The sequence below is a fragment of the Macrobrachium nipponense genome, chromosome 43, assembly GCF_015104395.2.
Source record: "Macrobrachium nipponense isolate FS-2020 chromosome 43, ASM1510439v2, whole genome shotgun sequence".
In the NCBI taxonomy this organism is placed as follows: Eukaryota; Metazoa; Arthropoda; class Malacostraca; order Decapoda; family Palaemonidae; genus Macrobrachium; species Macrobrachium nipponense.
Genome location: NC_061104.1, coordinates 43,825,690 through 43,843,867, shown reverse-complemented (window position 1 = coordinate 43,843,867; position 18,178 = coordinate 43,825,690). Strand labels below are relative to the sequence as shown.

At 41.6% G+C, this 18,178-nt stretch overlaps 1 protein-coding gene across 6 annotated transcripts in view; it reads right to left on the bottom strand.

Moving 5' to 3' along the window:
• LOC135213695 (palmitoyltransferase ZDHHC3-like) overlaps positions 1-18,178 on the bottom strand; it is a 142,818-nt gene that overhangs the window by 19,945 nt on the left and 104,695 nt on the right. For all 6 annotated transcript variants that reach the window (XM_064247790.1, XM_064247791.1, XM_064247792.1 and 3 more), the window contains exons 4-5: positions 14,850-15,062; positions 969-1,187 (exon numbers count right to left, since the gene is read on the bottom strand). In XM_064247790.1, the coding sequence (XP_064103860.1) occupies positions 1,029-1,187; positions 14,850-15,062 (372 nt within the window). In that variant the 3' untranslated portion in view covers positions 969-1,028. The remainder of the gene's footprint in view (positions 1-968; positions 1,188-14,849; positions 15,063-18,178) is intronic.

Sequence of the window (18,178 nt, the reverse complement as noted above, 5' to 3'; positions counted from 1 at the left end):
TGCAAATAGGCAAAAAACCTTCCCAAGTAGGAAGAGTGGAGACTCTCCAATGTTCTCTCTTGCCATAAAATGACCTCCACTGCTCTTTAGGCCACGCCCGGCATTCCGTGCATGGATTCGTAATAGTACAAAAATTCAAACAACACCTACTGCATGTGATGTGATGAGGGTCGGTCGCTGCTGATGCCAAAAAACGAGAAAATGGAAAACCAGGAACTTCGGGGCACACGCTGATGCCAAAGGAGCAGAAGAAGCCATAATACCAGGCAACACACACACACACTAAAAGAAACGAAACGGGCAATGAACCGGGAAAAGGCCAAGAGAGGTTAACACAACTCTCGCCCCAGTGGTCAAAGAAAAGACTGGCGTAGCGGTGTCGTCCTTGACCAATCCTGGCCCGAGGAATTCAAGCGTTGCCAGATATCACAAGATTCCTTGCTTTCATCTGCTTTTTAACCGAATCCAGCTAGGCGCTAGAAATTATCCTATTGTTAAGACCCAAGGTTTGCTCGCGTATGAACAACCTAACTTTTACAAAATATTTTTCAGAGAAAGTCACCTGTAAAACTTTACTACTCATTAAACCAAGGGCGCCATTTAATCTATCAAAAAGAGGAAATTATGCACGTCTGTGATTTAAACAAGAATAATTTATTGTAACTAAAAGTATCTATTATATGTACATGACACTACACATGACAAGCTCCAAAATCACCCTTTCCCAAAGGTGGCTGCCTAAATATCCAAAATTTTTGTTTCTTGCCTAACACACATCTTCCCAATCTAACTGAGACAATAATAATTAGTTTTTTATAATCAATAAAATAAAAGTATAATCATACAGCTGATCACTGCACATCCTGGAACTGACTTTCATCACTTGAGATAAAGGACTTTCAAAAGCAATACATTGAGGAAGGGTAAAAATGACCATCAATGTAGAATTCAAGATCGAAATAACTTACCAAGTACTGCAAGAAGTCTATGTGGTTTCATCTCATTTATTCTTGGCTAACATAAGTAATCTACACTGCATACATATAAGAATGAGTTTTGCTTGGTAAAGGAGGAGTTGTGAATGGACTGAACCATGTGACGGAAAATCTTCCAAATACAGCCTGGATGCTTCGCCATCTGGATTTTTTTTCCCAACTTGCTTGCTCTTTCTTCAGTTGTTCTATGCCCTGAAAATACAGTATGACATCAGGATCCAGTAAATTAAAACCTAAATAACTAAACAAATCAAGAGTATTAGGTTTTTAGCAAGCAGACCGAGTACTCCCCTTGCACTCATGCACTATTCAAAGTGAACAAAGATTGCTGTACAGTATCCCACAAAAATAAGTTGCTGTTCAAATCCATCTTCACTGTCCTCCTCCAGCTGATGTGTCCAATAAGAAGTACAGTTTAGTGTGGCACATGGCACACTGTTTGGGATGCTAAAACAGTGTCCCTTTTGACCCAGCAGCGTAGCTCTCTATCTTTTACTTCTGATTTTATTTATTTTCTCACAACACCTCTAACACATATTTTGATATAATTTTTACCCTTAATTCACAAATAAATCCTTTAATCTACCCATATCAGAGACATGACTGCTGCTTGCAGAAACTACTTTCATAATAATGATAATTTTCATGATAAAATTAATAACATATTTCAATACTTACCATCTGTTAAAGCTATCTTACATCTTCGTGTCATCAGGTGTGATTGGCATTTAAGAAAAATAATACGTTTGGTTACCCACTAGGACTGTCTTGGTATTCAAGTGGCGTCAGAATGTTTAGGTACGAATCAGAACTCTTTATGCCCACTCACCTTTAAGATGTGGGGAGGCTGGGTGGGTTTCCACTAACAGTAGGTAATCATCCAATTAATTTTATAATGAAAATTATCATGATATTTGGAATGAATCTTACCAACTGTTCAAGTTAGCTGACTACCTACCGCACTGAATGAAGTTGGTGGGTTAGTGCAGCCAGAGAAACAATGTTCAGCCAAGCAAACTACAAGCTTTTTAGTGGGGAGAAAAAGCTTCTCAACATTCCTGCCTGTTGTGAGATCCTTACTAGTAAGCACTGTAGCCAGACATTGGAACCACAACAGGGTGTAAGGTCCTCGTAGTGAGACTTGTCTAAGAATCCTTACTGGGAAAACAGTGACTCCTGTGCCTGAGTCAAAAGACCAAAATGGTTGTCCACAACTAAAGACTCCCACCTTTTTTATGAAGGTATGCTCCTATACACCAATGCATACCTTCATGTTCCCAAAATTCATAAGCAGGATTTCCAAACAACTAACAATATGATAGAAAGCAAGGTTACTGTGATATTTGGTTTGGGAGAAAATGCCCTTGCCGCAACGAAAGGACTACGGGCTTTATATCTCATGTACAAACACATTTGTGAGTACACTACACTGTTCATGTTAAGACCCGAGCTATTAAACACTAAACTTTTTCCTTGGTTGCTCTTTCGATTGTTCACCCATTCCAAAAGCTCTACTTCTGTGGTAACGCATCTTACCATAATCTTTGTTAAGTTCTTATTCATTTTACCCGGAGCCGAGGTAGAAGTAAACTAAAGTGCCGGTTAACGTATTCATCTTCAGAAAAAAGAATTTAAACCAGAACCATGCAAGCTATGCATTGCTTAAGGGGGCCGGCCGGAACGCCTATATATGGAGGTATAGGGCGAAAAATGCAAAGTCATGAAAAAATTCATGGAGCTTCATATGGCAATTGAGAATACGTATACAAAATATTTCGTCAAAATTCCTCTTACTTTCGTAGTTACAGGGTAATTAGTTAGTAACTCAATAAGCCTAAAACATTGATCCGTACAAGAAAATGCAATATTTCCTCTATTATCGTAAATTTTGATAATTATTGTCAAAGAAATTGGGAGAAATGGCATCTGTAGACATTCCCCGAGTCGAGAAGGAGACTTCAGGCCAAGTCCAGTGACAGTCCTGATTTAGTGCTATCACAATCTTCAAGTAGTCTACACGTTCCATTTCACCTCTGACATACGCCTGCTTTTACGTATGTTCATGTATGTTTCGGCAAGAATTTCATCATACCAATGAGGAAAAGACAAGGAAAACATCTCGCTAACATACAGACGAAGAAAAATCGCTCAAGTATTATTACAGAATATCATAATATATGCGTAGTTAGTGAAGAGAGAGGGGAGGGTTGCTTAGTAACGCCCCCGTCTTGCTTGACAGCACACGTCACACTGTGCCCAAGGCTACGACGATCTTTGAGCAAAGAGATCTTCATTTATGATAAATAACAAAGTTTTGGTTTTTTAAAACCCAAAATGGAATATGAAATTCATAATAATCATGATTTATTAAATTGTCTTTGTAAAAAAAGAGTACGCCTTCGAGTTTCACCTCTTGACATTCTCTTGCATTTACGTTTGTTTATCTTTGTTTCGGGCAAGAATTTCATCATGCCAAAGAGGAAAATACAAGGAAAACATCTCGCTAACATACAGAAGAAGAAAATTCGCTGTAATAAGCCGAGTTAGTGAAGGGGAGAGAGAGAATTGCGTAGGAAGGAGTGCCCCATCTTGCCTCAAGCAGTGGCCCAGGCTGCGATATATGAGCAAAGGGATCATCATTTATGATTAATTATGATAAATAAAATAGTTTTGGTTATTAATACACAAAAAAGAAATATACATTCATAATAATCATTATTTATTAACATTGTCTTTATAGAAATACGAAGGAAAACTTTAAACGCCCGTATCTCAAAACTATACTTATTGACCTTCAAAATCTATCTTCTCACTTAGTTTTAAAGCTATAACATTGAAATTTGGTATATAACTCAGAGAGACATTATAGAACAATCAAATAGAGCCATTTCTGGGCTCAGCTCGTGTCGCTGCGCGAAATATCCTTTAATCTATTATTTCTAGGGTAAATGTACTAACACATACCAGAGAATAAATAAAATAAAGAAAAAGGTCAGTATAACTGACTCGCTCACCCTCCAGGGTGTCGGTATGAACACTAGGCGAGTGAGACCACTACCACGAGCCAAATGCCAATAGAAATCTCCCACTACAAAAACCCTCCAAGAGGGGAGCCGACCCACAGAGTGAGCAGCTCGTACTACTACTACTCCATCCCATGCTGCCGACTGCTGCGCCTCTGGTGGCCATCCTTTTCAGTTAGCGCACACGAGTCACACGTGTTATTTTTCTCTCTGTGTTTTTTGTGCCCTTTCATTGGATTTATCTATAATGGAGCGTGCAGCTATCGCAGCAGCTAAGTTAAGTACTCAGTATTTATGGTTAGTTGGTTTTTTCCGGCCCTGGGACAGTATTTGCCGTTTTTTAGGTATAAATACGAACTCGGGGTCGGAAGCATGGCAGCATGGTTCTGCCTCGTGGTGGGTTCGTTCTTGGTCTCCCATACCTAGAACATCCCCTTATTTATGTACGCTCTTTAATTATTATCCGCTTTACTTAGGGTACTGTCTACTCAGGTTTGTCATGCATGCATGTCTTTTACCTTATGTAGGCTTCTTCTATCCAGACCCTAGTCCAGGTTCTTAGTATCGGCCTCTGACTAGCTTTGAGTGGTAGACTTGCCTTCGGGTTAGTCGTACACTCCTGGATTTTTTCTCCTGCTATATTGCTTTCTTTCTTTCATTTTTATTTATTTATACTATGTATTTTGTTATAGTTAGGTTAGTTAGGCGTCTGGCTTAGCCTAGGTCCTGGCTCATTGAGCCTATACTACCGCTCATCAGTTCGGTTGCTTCCCTATAGCATCTCTCTGATCAGTTGGTTTTGGCCCAGTGGGCCTATATGCTACCGCTTTTCAGTTCAGTTGCTTCCCGATAGCATCTCTCTGATCAGTTGGTTGTCCTAGGCTTAGTTGTCGTATTTTGGTCTTATCGCCTCGTGGTCACTACGTGTTCACGGGACAGCCAGACGCCTGCCCCAGTCACCCTTCCTCCCCCTCCCGCTCTTCCATAGAGTCGGGCCGGGGGTGGGTCGGTCTGCCCATGCTCGCTCCGCATACCCGAGCCTGCCTCCCTCTCTCCCCTCAGGCGGAGGGGCTAGGGAGTCGGGACAGACCCAGACTGGTCTCGACCTCTCCGGCTTCTCGGTCCGGCCGGGTGGTACGTAGTGGGGGGTACTGGCCTTTCCCCCCCTCCGTTGCTACCTTGTCGCTCCGTGCTAGCTCGAGCCTGTATGTCTTCTCGCCCTTTCCCACCTTACTAGGGCTCCTTCCTGATCGGAGTCCTGGTATCCAGCGGAAAGATGTTAGTCCACCCAGCAGAGTGGACCGGAACATACAGTGGGTCACTGCTAACCTTACCGTATTGCTGAGTTACTACACTCCGCTACGCACTGGGCTTGGTCCGGTTCGTTTGTGTTTTAGGTTTAAGTTAACTATAAGTTTATCTTAAGTACCTTAAACCATCCCCCCTCCCTTACATGACTTACCGGATCTCTCCGTGGGATTATAGCTATTCAGGCGATGCAGGGAGGGGTTATGCCCAAATTTTTTCCGAGCTCCGGCATGCAACGGAGTTCTTCTGTCCTTTAGTCTGTAAGTGATGCTTTTTAAGATACTCATGTGTCTTCCCACTTACAGGCCACCAACTGTGAGCATCCGGGATGCGCCGCCACACTTCAGGACCCATGTGGACACGAAGTTTGCCGGTCCCATGCTCCATGCGCGACTCCGCACGGGGACATCCAGGTCTGGTACCATGAGACGTGTACCATATGTTACGATCTGGTGAGCCAGCTTTTGAAGGGGTAAGTATTTCCATCTCCAGTAGCTGCTCCGCTCCTATTTTAGTGCTTAAGTTTTCATCATTCACTTTAACTTAAGGCATCTAGTTTAAAGTTATACTTTAAGTTTTAGTTTTAAGTGATTCTTAAAAAATCTAATTTACGCCCACTCTTCCAGGCGCCGGCAGTAAGGGATACCGCACTGGCTACCCTGCGGGCCTGGGTCGGCGGTTTTGGGAAGAACGCCGCCAAGGGTATGCCCTACATCCTGGAGAAACGGTTGGCAGTATTAATCTTCCCCGGAGGCAAGGCGACAGGATACGTCGACCCGGTAGAGGCGGCCCCGACTATCGCCTTCATCCAACAACAGCTGGCTGCCTCATTAACTGATCAAGACCAGGATATCTCCACGGACGTCGCGACTCTAGATATTAATGTTGAACCTATGGTAGGTGTAGACGACCTGTTGGTCGAGGTAGGTAAGGTGGACACCCAAGGGTCACCCTTGGGCGTAACTGTTTCTTCTACTCCTGCAACCTCTCCATACCTTCCAAGGCTTTACGGGTGATGATTATATTCTCCTCCTGACGCTTCGGTTAGACCTAAGGTCAAGGGTTAAAGTAAAGATGACCTTGACTAAGACGTCATCGTCGTCTAAGAAGACGACCTCGGCTTCATCCTCCTCCCGTAAGTCTCCGGCTGGGAATCCCGGAGCAGACAGGTCTAAAGCTTCTAGCTCCGGCTCTAAGTCCTCGAGGAGTAAATCCTCCAGAGAGAGATCTCGCACTCCGGCAGAGTCACCAGTTCCGCTACCATTCCGATTCAGAGCCTCCCCTCCACCTCCGCAGCAGCTCCGGCTTTGGACTCCAATGCTGGCCTGTTGCAACAGGTGGGCGACCTGGTTGGGTCCCTAAAGAGTAGTATGGAACAAATGATCTCTCGTTTGTCGGATAGGATTACTTCCCAAGACTCCATTATAGCCGGGCTGAGAGAAGCTCCTCTAGCCTCTCCTCCACTTTCCAACACAAGTGGAACTCAGCTTCCTCCGTATGACTCACTACCTCCGTTCTCTATGAACAACCCATGGAGAGTAGCGTCATACGCCCCCTTCCAGGACGGTCTCATCTCTATACCGGAATTTGGGACTCGAAGAATAGAGGACTTCGAGTTCTACCCGGAAAGACCTCCAGCTCCGTTCATAGGCTACGCAAGGCTCACACCTTCGGCTATGGTTCGGGACGATAGGGTACCAAAGGAGACAGTCCTCTATTCACGACCAGGCTCAGAGAGAATGGCTCAGGTGGTGTTTTAGAGGACATGGATTGTTCTAATACCAAGATACAACCGTTTAAGAGTCCCTTTACCATTTTCACAATGGATGAGAGTACCCCGCTCCCGTTCCTGACCAAGATCGCGAGGTCGACCATCCCAGCGGCCCAGAAGGGGGAACCTATACCTCAGTTGAAGGAAGCAGATCCCACATCTCCGTTACTCCCCTCAGTTGGAGAATTGTGGGAAGACTTGCCGAACACATTCTCAGCTGGCAAACTCAAACCGGACTGTGCTATGGAGCAGTTTGGTGAAAAGCTACCCAGGCTCCCAGATAGCCTTATTCAGGCTGAATTTGACGCGAAATCGCGACTAGCCAGATCAATTAACTCTATGGCTATGACCGAGGTAGCAACCATGGCCTATGGATCAGAACCGATTTTTAAGCTCATGACCAAATCCCTGACTCAAACGGTACAGTCAGATATGTTTGAGTTTGCCACTGCTAGAACGAATTGTAGGAAGCATGTCCTACAAGAGGCAACCATTCGGCATGAGCCGAATAGGTTACTCTCGTCTAACATCTGGGGAGCAGATCTCTTCCCAGAAGCTATGGTAAAGGAAGTCCAGTCAGAGGCTACGAGGTTGAACCAGAGCCTTAAGGACCGTTGGGGCCTTACGGCTAAGAGGAGGCAAGACCTGACAGCTAAAGGTAAGGGACAGAGGAAACCCAGGCGTTTCCAACCTTACCAGAAAAAGCAACCACGCTTTCCTCAGCAAGTTCCAGCGGTGTCCATTAACAGTGCAGACAGCCCAACCTTCCACTTCTAAAGGTCAATCACAGCCAATTTATGTGATATCCCCTCAGCCTCAGCCCTCCACCTCTTACGCCATCTCTCCAGCTTACATCAAGCCTTCGAGAGTCAAGCTTCACAGAAGTATGACCGCTCGGGTAAGGGAGGCAGAGGTAAGCGTTCCTTTCGTGGGAGAGGATCGGGAGGCCCCATTTAATAGGGGAAAGCACTTCAGAGGAGGCCGAGGCGGTTACCAGAACCAATGAAGAACTTCAGGTAGGAGGGAGGCTGTTTCACTTTCGCCACCGGTGGAACTTCAGCCAATGGGCTCAGAGCATAGTGTCAAAAGGTCTGGGTTGGAGCTGGTTGACGAACCCACCTCCAGCCAGACCTTTCCGTCAACTTCCTTCCAAAGAATTGACAGAGTACGCGGAGGACCTCCTTCAGAAAGGAGCTATAGCGAGAGTCAAGAGATTAAAATTTCAAGGTCGCTTGTTCAGCGTGCCAAAGAAAGGCTCACAAAAAAGAAGGGTAATCTTAGACTTGTCCCGCTTAAAACTTAGCCATCTGCTGCGACAAGTTCAAGATGCTCACGATCTCACAGGTGCGGACCTTACTTCCCGTGGGGCCGTCACCACCTCTATCGATCTTACAGACGCCTACTATCATATCCCTATTGCAAGACACTTCCGTCCGTATCTGGGTTTCAAGATAGGAGACCAGACATTCTCCTTCAAGGTAGTTCCCTTCGGACTCAACGTGGCACCCAGAGTGTTCACGAAGCTAGCGGAAGTGGTAGTGCAACAACTCAGATCAAAGGGATTATGGTAGTAGCGTATCTCGACGATTGGTTGATCTGGGCCCCAACAGTCGAGGAATGCAACAGAGCTACACTGAAAGTGATTCAGTTCCTGGAATATCTAGGCTTCAAGATAAACAGGACCAAATCAAGACTCACTCCAGAGTCAAACTTTCAGTGCTGGGCATTCAATGGAATCTATCCTCCCACACTCTGTCGATTCCATCAACCAAAAGGAAAGAAATAGCGAAGTCAGTCAAGCAATTTCTAAGTCACAAACTAGCTCGTCAAGGAGAGCTCAGGAAAGGATCCTGGGTTCTCTCCAGTTTGCATCAGTGACGAACGTCTTAATGAAAGCCAAACTGAAAGACCTAACCAGAATCTGGCGCTCGCGAGCAAATGTCAGGTCCAGGGACAAACTATCCTCAGTGCCTCTGATTCTAAAGAATCGACTTCGGCCGTGGGCGAAAGTCAAGAATTTGTCAATGTCAGTACCCCTTCAGTTCCCTCCACCAGGGATCACCATCCACACAGACGCGTCCTTAAGCGGCTGGGGAGGGTATTCCCAGGTCAAAAAGGTTCAAGGGACTTGGTCACCTCAGTTCCGTCAGTTCCATATAAACGTACTGGAGGCAATGGCAGTGTTCTTGACTCTAAAAAGGTTGCGCCCACCAAAGTACTCCCACATAAAGCTAGTCCTGGACAGCGCAGTGGTAGTACATTGTATAAACAGAGGAGGCTCCAAGTCACGTCATCTAAATCACGTCATGATAGCCATCTTCTCCCTGGCAGACAAGTTCAGTTGGCATCTTTCCTCCACTCACATAGCTGGAGTGAGAAACGTCATAGCAGACGCCCTATCCCGATCAGTGCCCCTAGAGTCGGAGTGGTCACTGGACAACAGTTCGTTCCAATGGATCCTTCAAAGAGTCCCAGGGCTACAGGTGGATCTCTTCGCATCCCAAGCGAACCACAAACTACCGTGTTATGTAGCCCCCAACCTGGACCCTCTGGCCTATGCCACGGACGCCCTGGCTCTAGACTGGAACAACTGGAAGAAGATTTATGTCTTCCCTCCAGTGAATCTTCTCATGAAAGTATTAAACAAACTCAGGACATTCAAGGGTCAAGTGGCTCTAGTAGCCCCAGACTGGCCGAAGAGCAACTGGTATCCTCTAATTTTGGAGCTGGGCCTTCGTCCTCTTCGGATCCCAGTCCAGGCTCTCCCAGTCAGTACAAACGAAGACTGTGTTCGCTTCCTCAGGGATTCTCAAAACCCTAACTTTATGGATTTCATGAAGTTTGCGGCAAAAAGAGATGCGAATATTGACCCTCAGAATATTCTCTTCTTGGAATCCGATAAAAGGGATTCAACTTTGAGACAGTATGATGCTGCTGTCAAAAAAGTTAGCAATCTTCCTGAGAGAATCAGATATCAGAATCATGACAGTTAATTCAGCTATATCCTTTTTCAGATCCTTATTTGAAAAAGGTTTAGCAGCTAGCACGATTACGACAAACAAGTCAGCTTTGAAAAAGATATTTCAATTTGGATTCAACATAGACTTGACGGATTCCTACTTCTCGTCTATTCCTAAGGCATGTGCTAGACTTAGGCCTTCTGTAAGGCCTACGTCAGTTTCATGGTTCTTAAACGATGTTCTAAAACTGGCTTCCGAAACCGATAATGACACATGCTCGTTTATAATGCTCTTAAGAAAAACCCTATTTTTATTAAGCTTAGCTTCAGGAGCAAGAATTTCAGAACTGTCGGCTTTATCCAGGATCCGGATCATATTCAATTCCTTCCCACAGGGGAAGTCCTACTTTCTCCGGAACGTAGCTTTTTAGCAAAGAATGAAGATCCTTTGATGAGGTGGGAACCTTGGAAGGTACTACCCCTTCCACAAGATGTATCCCTTTGCCCAGTTTCAACCTTACGAGCCTTTCTGTCCAGGACCTCCTCATCCTCATCGGGTCCCCTCTTTAAGAGGGAAAAAGGTGGAACTTTATCCATTAAAGGCATCAGGCAACAAATCCTGTACTTTATTAAGCAAGCCAATCCTGACTCTTTCCCGAAAGCACATGATGTCAGGGCAGTAGCCACCTCAATTAACTATTTCCAACATATGAACTTCGATGAGTTGAAAAAGTATACCGGATGGAAATCGCCGACAGTGTTCAAACGTCACTACCTTAAGTCCTTGGAAGCTCTGAAATTCCCAGCAGTAGCAGCGGGTAACATAGTTTCCCCTGACTCTAGCTAATTTGTAGTAGAAGATTCAGTCCTCCTTTCTACCTGCCTCACCCAACAGTTCGTCTATTCCTGCCTTGTTCATTTGCATTCACCTTGTGTCTTAGCTGCTTTTATGATGGTGTAGTGGGTGCCCCTTTATTGTTTGGCTAGGGACACTCACAGATGATTATAAACATTGATCTCATGGATGTTACCCCCTTATATGCTAGGGGATACATCGTATTATAATGGTTACGGGTTTTTGTATATTAAGTCATATACATTCCTTTATATATTATCATTGTTGATTGTTTTGTTTATCTGTTTATATTAATTGCTATTATATTTTTGATACATGCTTTTACACAGATATCATTTGATACATGTAAGTCATTTTACCTGTATATATGTAAATTACCTTATGTTAAGAAACATGATTAGATTTAAGCGTAATTTAAGCATATTTTTTAACTAATTTTATATCACTGTGTATATGTATCTTTTTAGCAATTATCCCCTATATTTATTTTATCTTTTATTTGAGACCTATTCTGATTTTTATTTTATTACTTTTGTTTACAATCTTGTGCTATTTCTCTGGTACGATTTCGCGCAGCGACACGAGCTGAGCCCAGAAAAGGGATTTTGACGTAAGGAAAAATCTATTTCTGGGCGATTGGCTCGTGTCGCCAGCGAAATCCCACCCTACCCATCCCTTCGCCCAAGATTGTCTGCTAACTTCAGGATGGCCACCAGAGGCGCAGCAGTCGGCAGCATGGGATGGAGTAGTAGTAGTACGAGCTGCTCACTCTGTGGGTCGGCTCCCCTCTTGGAGGGTTTTTGTAGTGGGAGATTTCTATTGGCATTTGGCTCGTGGTAGTGGTCTCAATCGCTAGTGTTCATACCGACACCCTCCTGGAGGTGTGAGAGTCAGTTATACTGACCTTTTCTTTATTTTATTTATTCTCTGTATGTGTTAGTACATTTACCCTAGAAATAATAGATTAAAGGATATTTCGCTGGCGACACGAGCCAATCGCCCAGAAATAGATTTTTCCTTACGTCAAAATCCCTTTTTTTTCCAATTTTTGTTTCGTATTTTTTTTATAATTTTTTTTTCTCCTGATTTAGAGGGTTTATTTTTTTACCATATTGAAAAATTCATATCTTGCAAAAAAATGACTTTTAGAAAAAAAACTCTCCATTCGATTGGAGGTCTATATCAGGTCTATATATGGTAGTAATCCCAGGTCTTAATATCAAATATCAAGGGAGGAGATAGAATTTGAAAAATGGTTATTTTCGGGATAAATCGCCCTGGCGTCACAAAACCGAAGGTCAGAGGCGAAAATCATATGCGGTTTGGAGATGTCCCAAGTCACCTTATAAGTGGTATGAATATCAAAGTCCTGTCCTTAAAAAAGGGCATTAGCTGGCCGGCCCCCTTAAATACTCAAGGGGAATCAACCACAAAAACAGCTGAAACTCCTAAATTTTAAACGGAGGAACAGAGACAGGAGAGGTGACAATGCCAGAACAACAGCAATATGCTACAGAATACCAGGAGACAGTACCAGATGGAGTGAATGGGTATTTGGGTGGAGAAGGTAAAGGATTCTTGTACAATGTCACCATGTAATAATCATGACAACAGATGGTGTCGTCTGCACAACATTTAATGGGCGATTACTGAGAAGCAAGAGCTGTTCTATCACCCAGCTAACTCATTCTAGATGAGGAAGCAGCTAAAAAGAAAAGCCGCTATTACGAAAAGGAATAATTGTTACACAAAGCAGCTAAAAAGAAAAGCTGCTATTACGAAAAGGAATAATTGTTACACAATGACTAATACAAGACAGTACAGAGGAAAGCTGAGAAAGAGGGGAGGAATATCGCCCACATGAGGATGATATTGGGAGAGCAAATGAAAACAGGACCAACACGTGGCTCAGAACTACTAAGGCAAATGTAATACGATGTCTGTATCCCTAAATAACTACAGTTTATCGCCATGCTCATCACTCTCGCTGAATGGGCAACACGTGAACTAGTGAATGCGAGAGCCATCCAACCAAACAACTCAGGGAAAGATAGGGAACAAAGGAAGGCAGAGTAGGAGTAAGATAAGAATTAACCTGGGCTATCAGAGATTGGCTAATGGAGGAGGAGGAGAAGCAACACCGGATGACATTAAGAAAAGACTGAGTAGGCTTCTGGTGTGCCCTAACAGATTGTCTATGTAAACTATTGGCTTAAAATTAAACATTTCACAAATAATGAGGCAAAAACAGTTTCATGTTAGAAGTAAGTCCATCAAAGTCTGTTACGTCATCAAGAAACTGCCTCTTCAGGACCAACATTAACTATTATCATTATCATTAAATGTACTATATGGTGAAAGCAGTGTAGGATGTAATGTCTGTTAAAGATTGAAATATCCACCCCTACTTACTAAAAGTTGGCCACGAAGCGATTACTTAGGCCAGTACTTATTTGCACATGACAGCCTAACCGATGGTATTTAGGCCTATGGTACTGTAAACATGGGATAGCTTAACCTATTGCATTGTAGCCTATGTCAATTTTTTACCTGTATGCACTACAAAATAGCCTACAAAATGGGGAAGAATATAGACAGACCAAAAAAATGTTAAGTGACAACACACAATAACATACATAGGCCTATCTACACATGCATGCAAAAACATTACACATAAATATATGTACAATACTACTTTTGCAGTACTTGCAGCAGTAGGTCCTTGACTTACAGTAGGGAATCGGTCCAGCACCACATCATAAGTTGATTTCTGCTGTAAGTTGGTGTTTTGCCATCATCAGCACTTTAATTGCTCTTACAGCGTTACAGCGCTGTAACTTAATGCTGCATCAACAGCGCTGTGAGTGCTATTAACTTGATGCAACACCAAGTTACAGTACCAGAAATAACCATTAATGGTGCTGAAAAAGGCCGTACGATTGCATACTCCTACAGTCAGTGACGCAGTATACTGCAATCAACGATACTTTTGCTTCAAAATTAGGCCTAAGTATCTTTCCTATTAGAGGTGACTTAAGCTACATTGTATGTAAGTCCATGTAGCTTAAGTCACCTCTAATAGGAAAGAAACTAAGCCACTTTAAAACTAGAAAAGATAAAGTATCATATCACTGGCATTTTCCAATACTACACAAAATTCCATCATCTCATCAGATCACTTGTTATCTTGACATCAAGAAAACTAAACTCATGCCTCAGCTAGGCTAACATCGGCTATGTGGCCATTCTGCAACAAAGAAAATTAGATTCCACACGCTCTTCCTATACAGCCTAATGCTTTCTTCTTTACTTGTAGCAGTTGACATAATGCAAAAACCAAAAACAAGCACAATACCATACAGGAGAAATTAGCCAGAAATCATCAAAATATAACAATGCCGATTCACCCATCTTTATACAGACTGTAGGAAGAATTCTGATTTGTACCTAAACTTTCCAATACCACCTGGTGGGAAACACGCGAATACCGAGACAGTCTTAGTGGGTAGCCGAGTTCATCTTTTTTTTAATGCTGATTGCACATGATGGTATGAAGATGTAAGCTAACTTTAACAGTAGGTAAGATTAACTCCAAATAATAATTCAGTTGTTACGGAGCGAGGTTTTTTACTTGCATAGTATGAAAGCTCCACTATGACTGGTTTACTTCTGGAATTTTCAAGATGGTTTAAGGGATCTTTGGGATTTACTGTCTTCACTTTCATCATTACTGGAACTAAAGTTTTGTTAAATTTATTCTTCTCGTTTCCCTTACTGATTTTATCTTGAACAGTTTCATAACTTCATTTCTGGACTTTACCATCTACGTACTCCTTTTGTCTGCCTCCCTCAAAGCATCAATACACAGTACAACTCAATAAGTCTTAAATGCACACACAATAAAAGAGCAAAAACTAAAAGCATGTACAGTACTAACCGTTTCATCAGTCCATATGGCACAAACTTGTGTGAAAAACATTACTGCTGTGAACAGAGCAAACAACAAGCTTTCAAATATGAGGAACAGAAGAAGAACAACTGTCGCGGGGGGAGAAAAGGAGGAACACTCATGCCATTCACTCTTGACACAAATGATAAATTGATATATGCCCAGGAATAGTCCATGGATACTGAGCAGGGCTATGTAGAACTGTAAGGAGAGAAAATAACAGGAGAATTAGTAATAAGATAAAAGTAATTTACTTATTGTAAATTTCAAAGATACAAAGAGTGACAAAAAGTAATTCACTTATTGTCCATTTCAAAGATATATAATATTAGTCTTGTGAAGTTGTGCTACTGCAAGAAATTACAGTGACTGCAAATCTAAAAAGGATTTTTTAAATTACAAGTTCAAAGTTTTTTTATAATTACAAGAAATCTATAATGAGCAATATTAATATTCTTGGTATAGGCTATCACAATGATGATAATTCGTGTGGACAAGAATGCAATACACATTGTCTTCCCTACTGAAGGTGTAAGCGATTTATGAAACTCTGTATGACAAAAACTTTGATAAGAAATATAGAACTTGGCAATACTAGGATAAGGAGTACAAAGTGAGATTGTGGGAGAAGTACCAACATTTCAGACTCCCAACACTTCCCTCACTCAGACATCATAACTGAGTTATGTTCCCATAACACTGACCTAAAACAACCCTCATGTGCATTTCACTGATCACCATTAGTATTAAGAGTTATAAATGAAATGTAAATGTCAGTTCAACTGAACTTTTCTTTCCCAATAACCTTTCGTTGTAAGAAAAGATTAATTGGTACATGTATTACATACAATGCTGAAGGCTATGGTATGTTAAATATAGATCAGACAAATTCCTGATCTATTAACATATATACAATAGGCTATAAAATATACAAATATACATCACTTGAAAATAAAGACTGATATTAAACCGTATTGGAAAACAACAATAGATACTATGCTTAGGTGAAGTACAGTCTAAACTGCCAAAGCTTGATCTTGTTAACATTCAACAGCTGTTATGTTTGAAACATAGTTAATGTTTCAGTACCAAAGGTCTACATTGCCACACAGTCCCTGTATAGTGAGCATGCTTTTATATACCCATCTATTTTGGAACCTTTACAGCCTAACTTTGAAGGGTTGCACCGCAATCTAAGGAAACAATGTGGGTGTGCACTGCAAAAGTGGTCATGATATATTTTGCATCAAAACAAAGATATATTTCAATATCAAAGTAAGCATTACTACTTGGCTTTTAATATGTACAATATAATACTGTGATATGCTGTACGAAATACAAAAGCCGTTGAATATCAATACAAAAATAAATGCACAGAAAGCTACTTAAAAAATATGTTGAAGAAATCCAAGTTTTACTGCTGTTTTCTACTCACAAGGCAAACTTGGCTGAATTGTAACTACATTCTATTTGGAATTACCCTACTGTAGCAGATTTTGCATACACGTTTATTTGCAGCACTTGTTTAACCCTCTTACGCCGGAGCGGTAAATAAAAAATTGTCTCCCGTATGCCGTAGGGGTTTCAGAGTGAGCGCGGAAGCGGAAAAAATATTTTTTTCAAAAAATCACAGCGCACTTAGCTTTCAAGATTAAGAGTTCATTTTTGGCTCCTTTTTTTGTTATTGCCTGAAGTTTAGTATGCAACCATCAGAAATGAAAAAAATTATCATTATCATATATAAATAATGCGATATGATAGCGCAAAAAAACGAAATTCATATATAATTGTATTCAAATCGCGCTGTGCGCAAAACGGTTAAAGGTAACAAGTTACTTTTTTTTGTAATGTACACTAAATTGCGATCATTTTGGTATATAACACATTGTAAAATGATAAAAGCAACACAGAGAAAATATTATCACAAAATAATGCATGAATTCGTAACGCGAGGACGTAAACAAATATAAATCTAAATATTGTCCTAGAGACTTCCAATTTCTTTCAAAATGAAGACAAATGATTGAATATTACTATACTGTAAGAATATTAGCTTACAATTGCAGTTTTCGACCATATCTGACGAGTTAAAGTTGACCGAATGTCGAATTTTTTTATATACAGTGGGGCCTCGTTATCACGGGGGATAGGGCCCAGAACCCCCGTGATAAGTAAATACCCGTGTTATCCTGATACCCCCTCAAAAATGCTTTTAAAAAAACTGCCTACTTTAATAGTTAACCCACCCAAGACCACTTATTCAATGTTTATAACTGCCTACTTTAGTTCAAACACCCAAATATGTTTTCAACTATCACCTAAAACTAAATTCAAGACAGTTTTCAAGTTATTGTACAAAATTAGCCTTAAAAAATAAATGTAGTATATGTACTACTGTACATACCTATGTAGCCTACTAGCCTAGGGATTACAGCTAGAAGCCTACATACGCATGGTGGGCCTCTTTTTTTTTTTTTACAAGGAAAGAGAGGATGAGTGGTAAGAGAACTATCAAAATTATGTAAATCATATGGGTACTCACCAACAATCTATGTTGATAAAAGATGGCGACGATTTTGCCGTGCAATCCAGTAATATAATAACGATAATGCTACCAACAGTATGCAGCGAAACATCTCTTCCCTTCGTCACAACACGTTAATAGTATATTCCACGTAAAAACCTTCATCTGACCTTTAGGCGTCTTTCCCATAAGAGTAAAAGAATCAGGGCTTTTGGATGCCACATAATTAACTCGTTTATATGGGTACAATTTAAAGAACGCGCCGCACACCACATTTCATAACAACAACAAACAACCGTGAGTAGGCCAGTGTTGCCAACTGGGAATGGCAATTTCTTGCTAGATTTTGTTCCATAAAAGGCTAAAAAAAACACATACCGTATATACTACCGAATAACGTGCAATCTCCCATATCGTGCAACCCCCAAATTTTCACCAATAAACAGTGGTTTTGTGTTTTGTCATGTATCTCATGTATCATGCAAGTTCATAATTGGTTGGTGGTTTAGCCTGCTAATGGCCGAGTCATTCAGATGTGTGCTGATGCTAGTCAATTTACGGTAATTTTCTTATTAATCTCGAGAATTGAATAGAAAATCTCAAGATTAAAAAAAATCCCAAGATAATAAAATAATTGTAAAAATAACACGCCTTGGAGTCCTTAATCATTCTCATTCTTCTCTCTCTCTCTCTCTCTCTCTCTCTCTCTCTCTCTCTCTCTCTCTCTCTCTCTCTCTCTATCTCTCTCCTCTCTCTCCCTCTCTCTCTCTTCAGGAATAAATACGTAGTACTG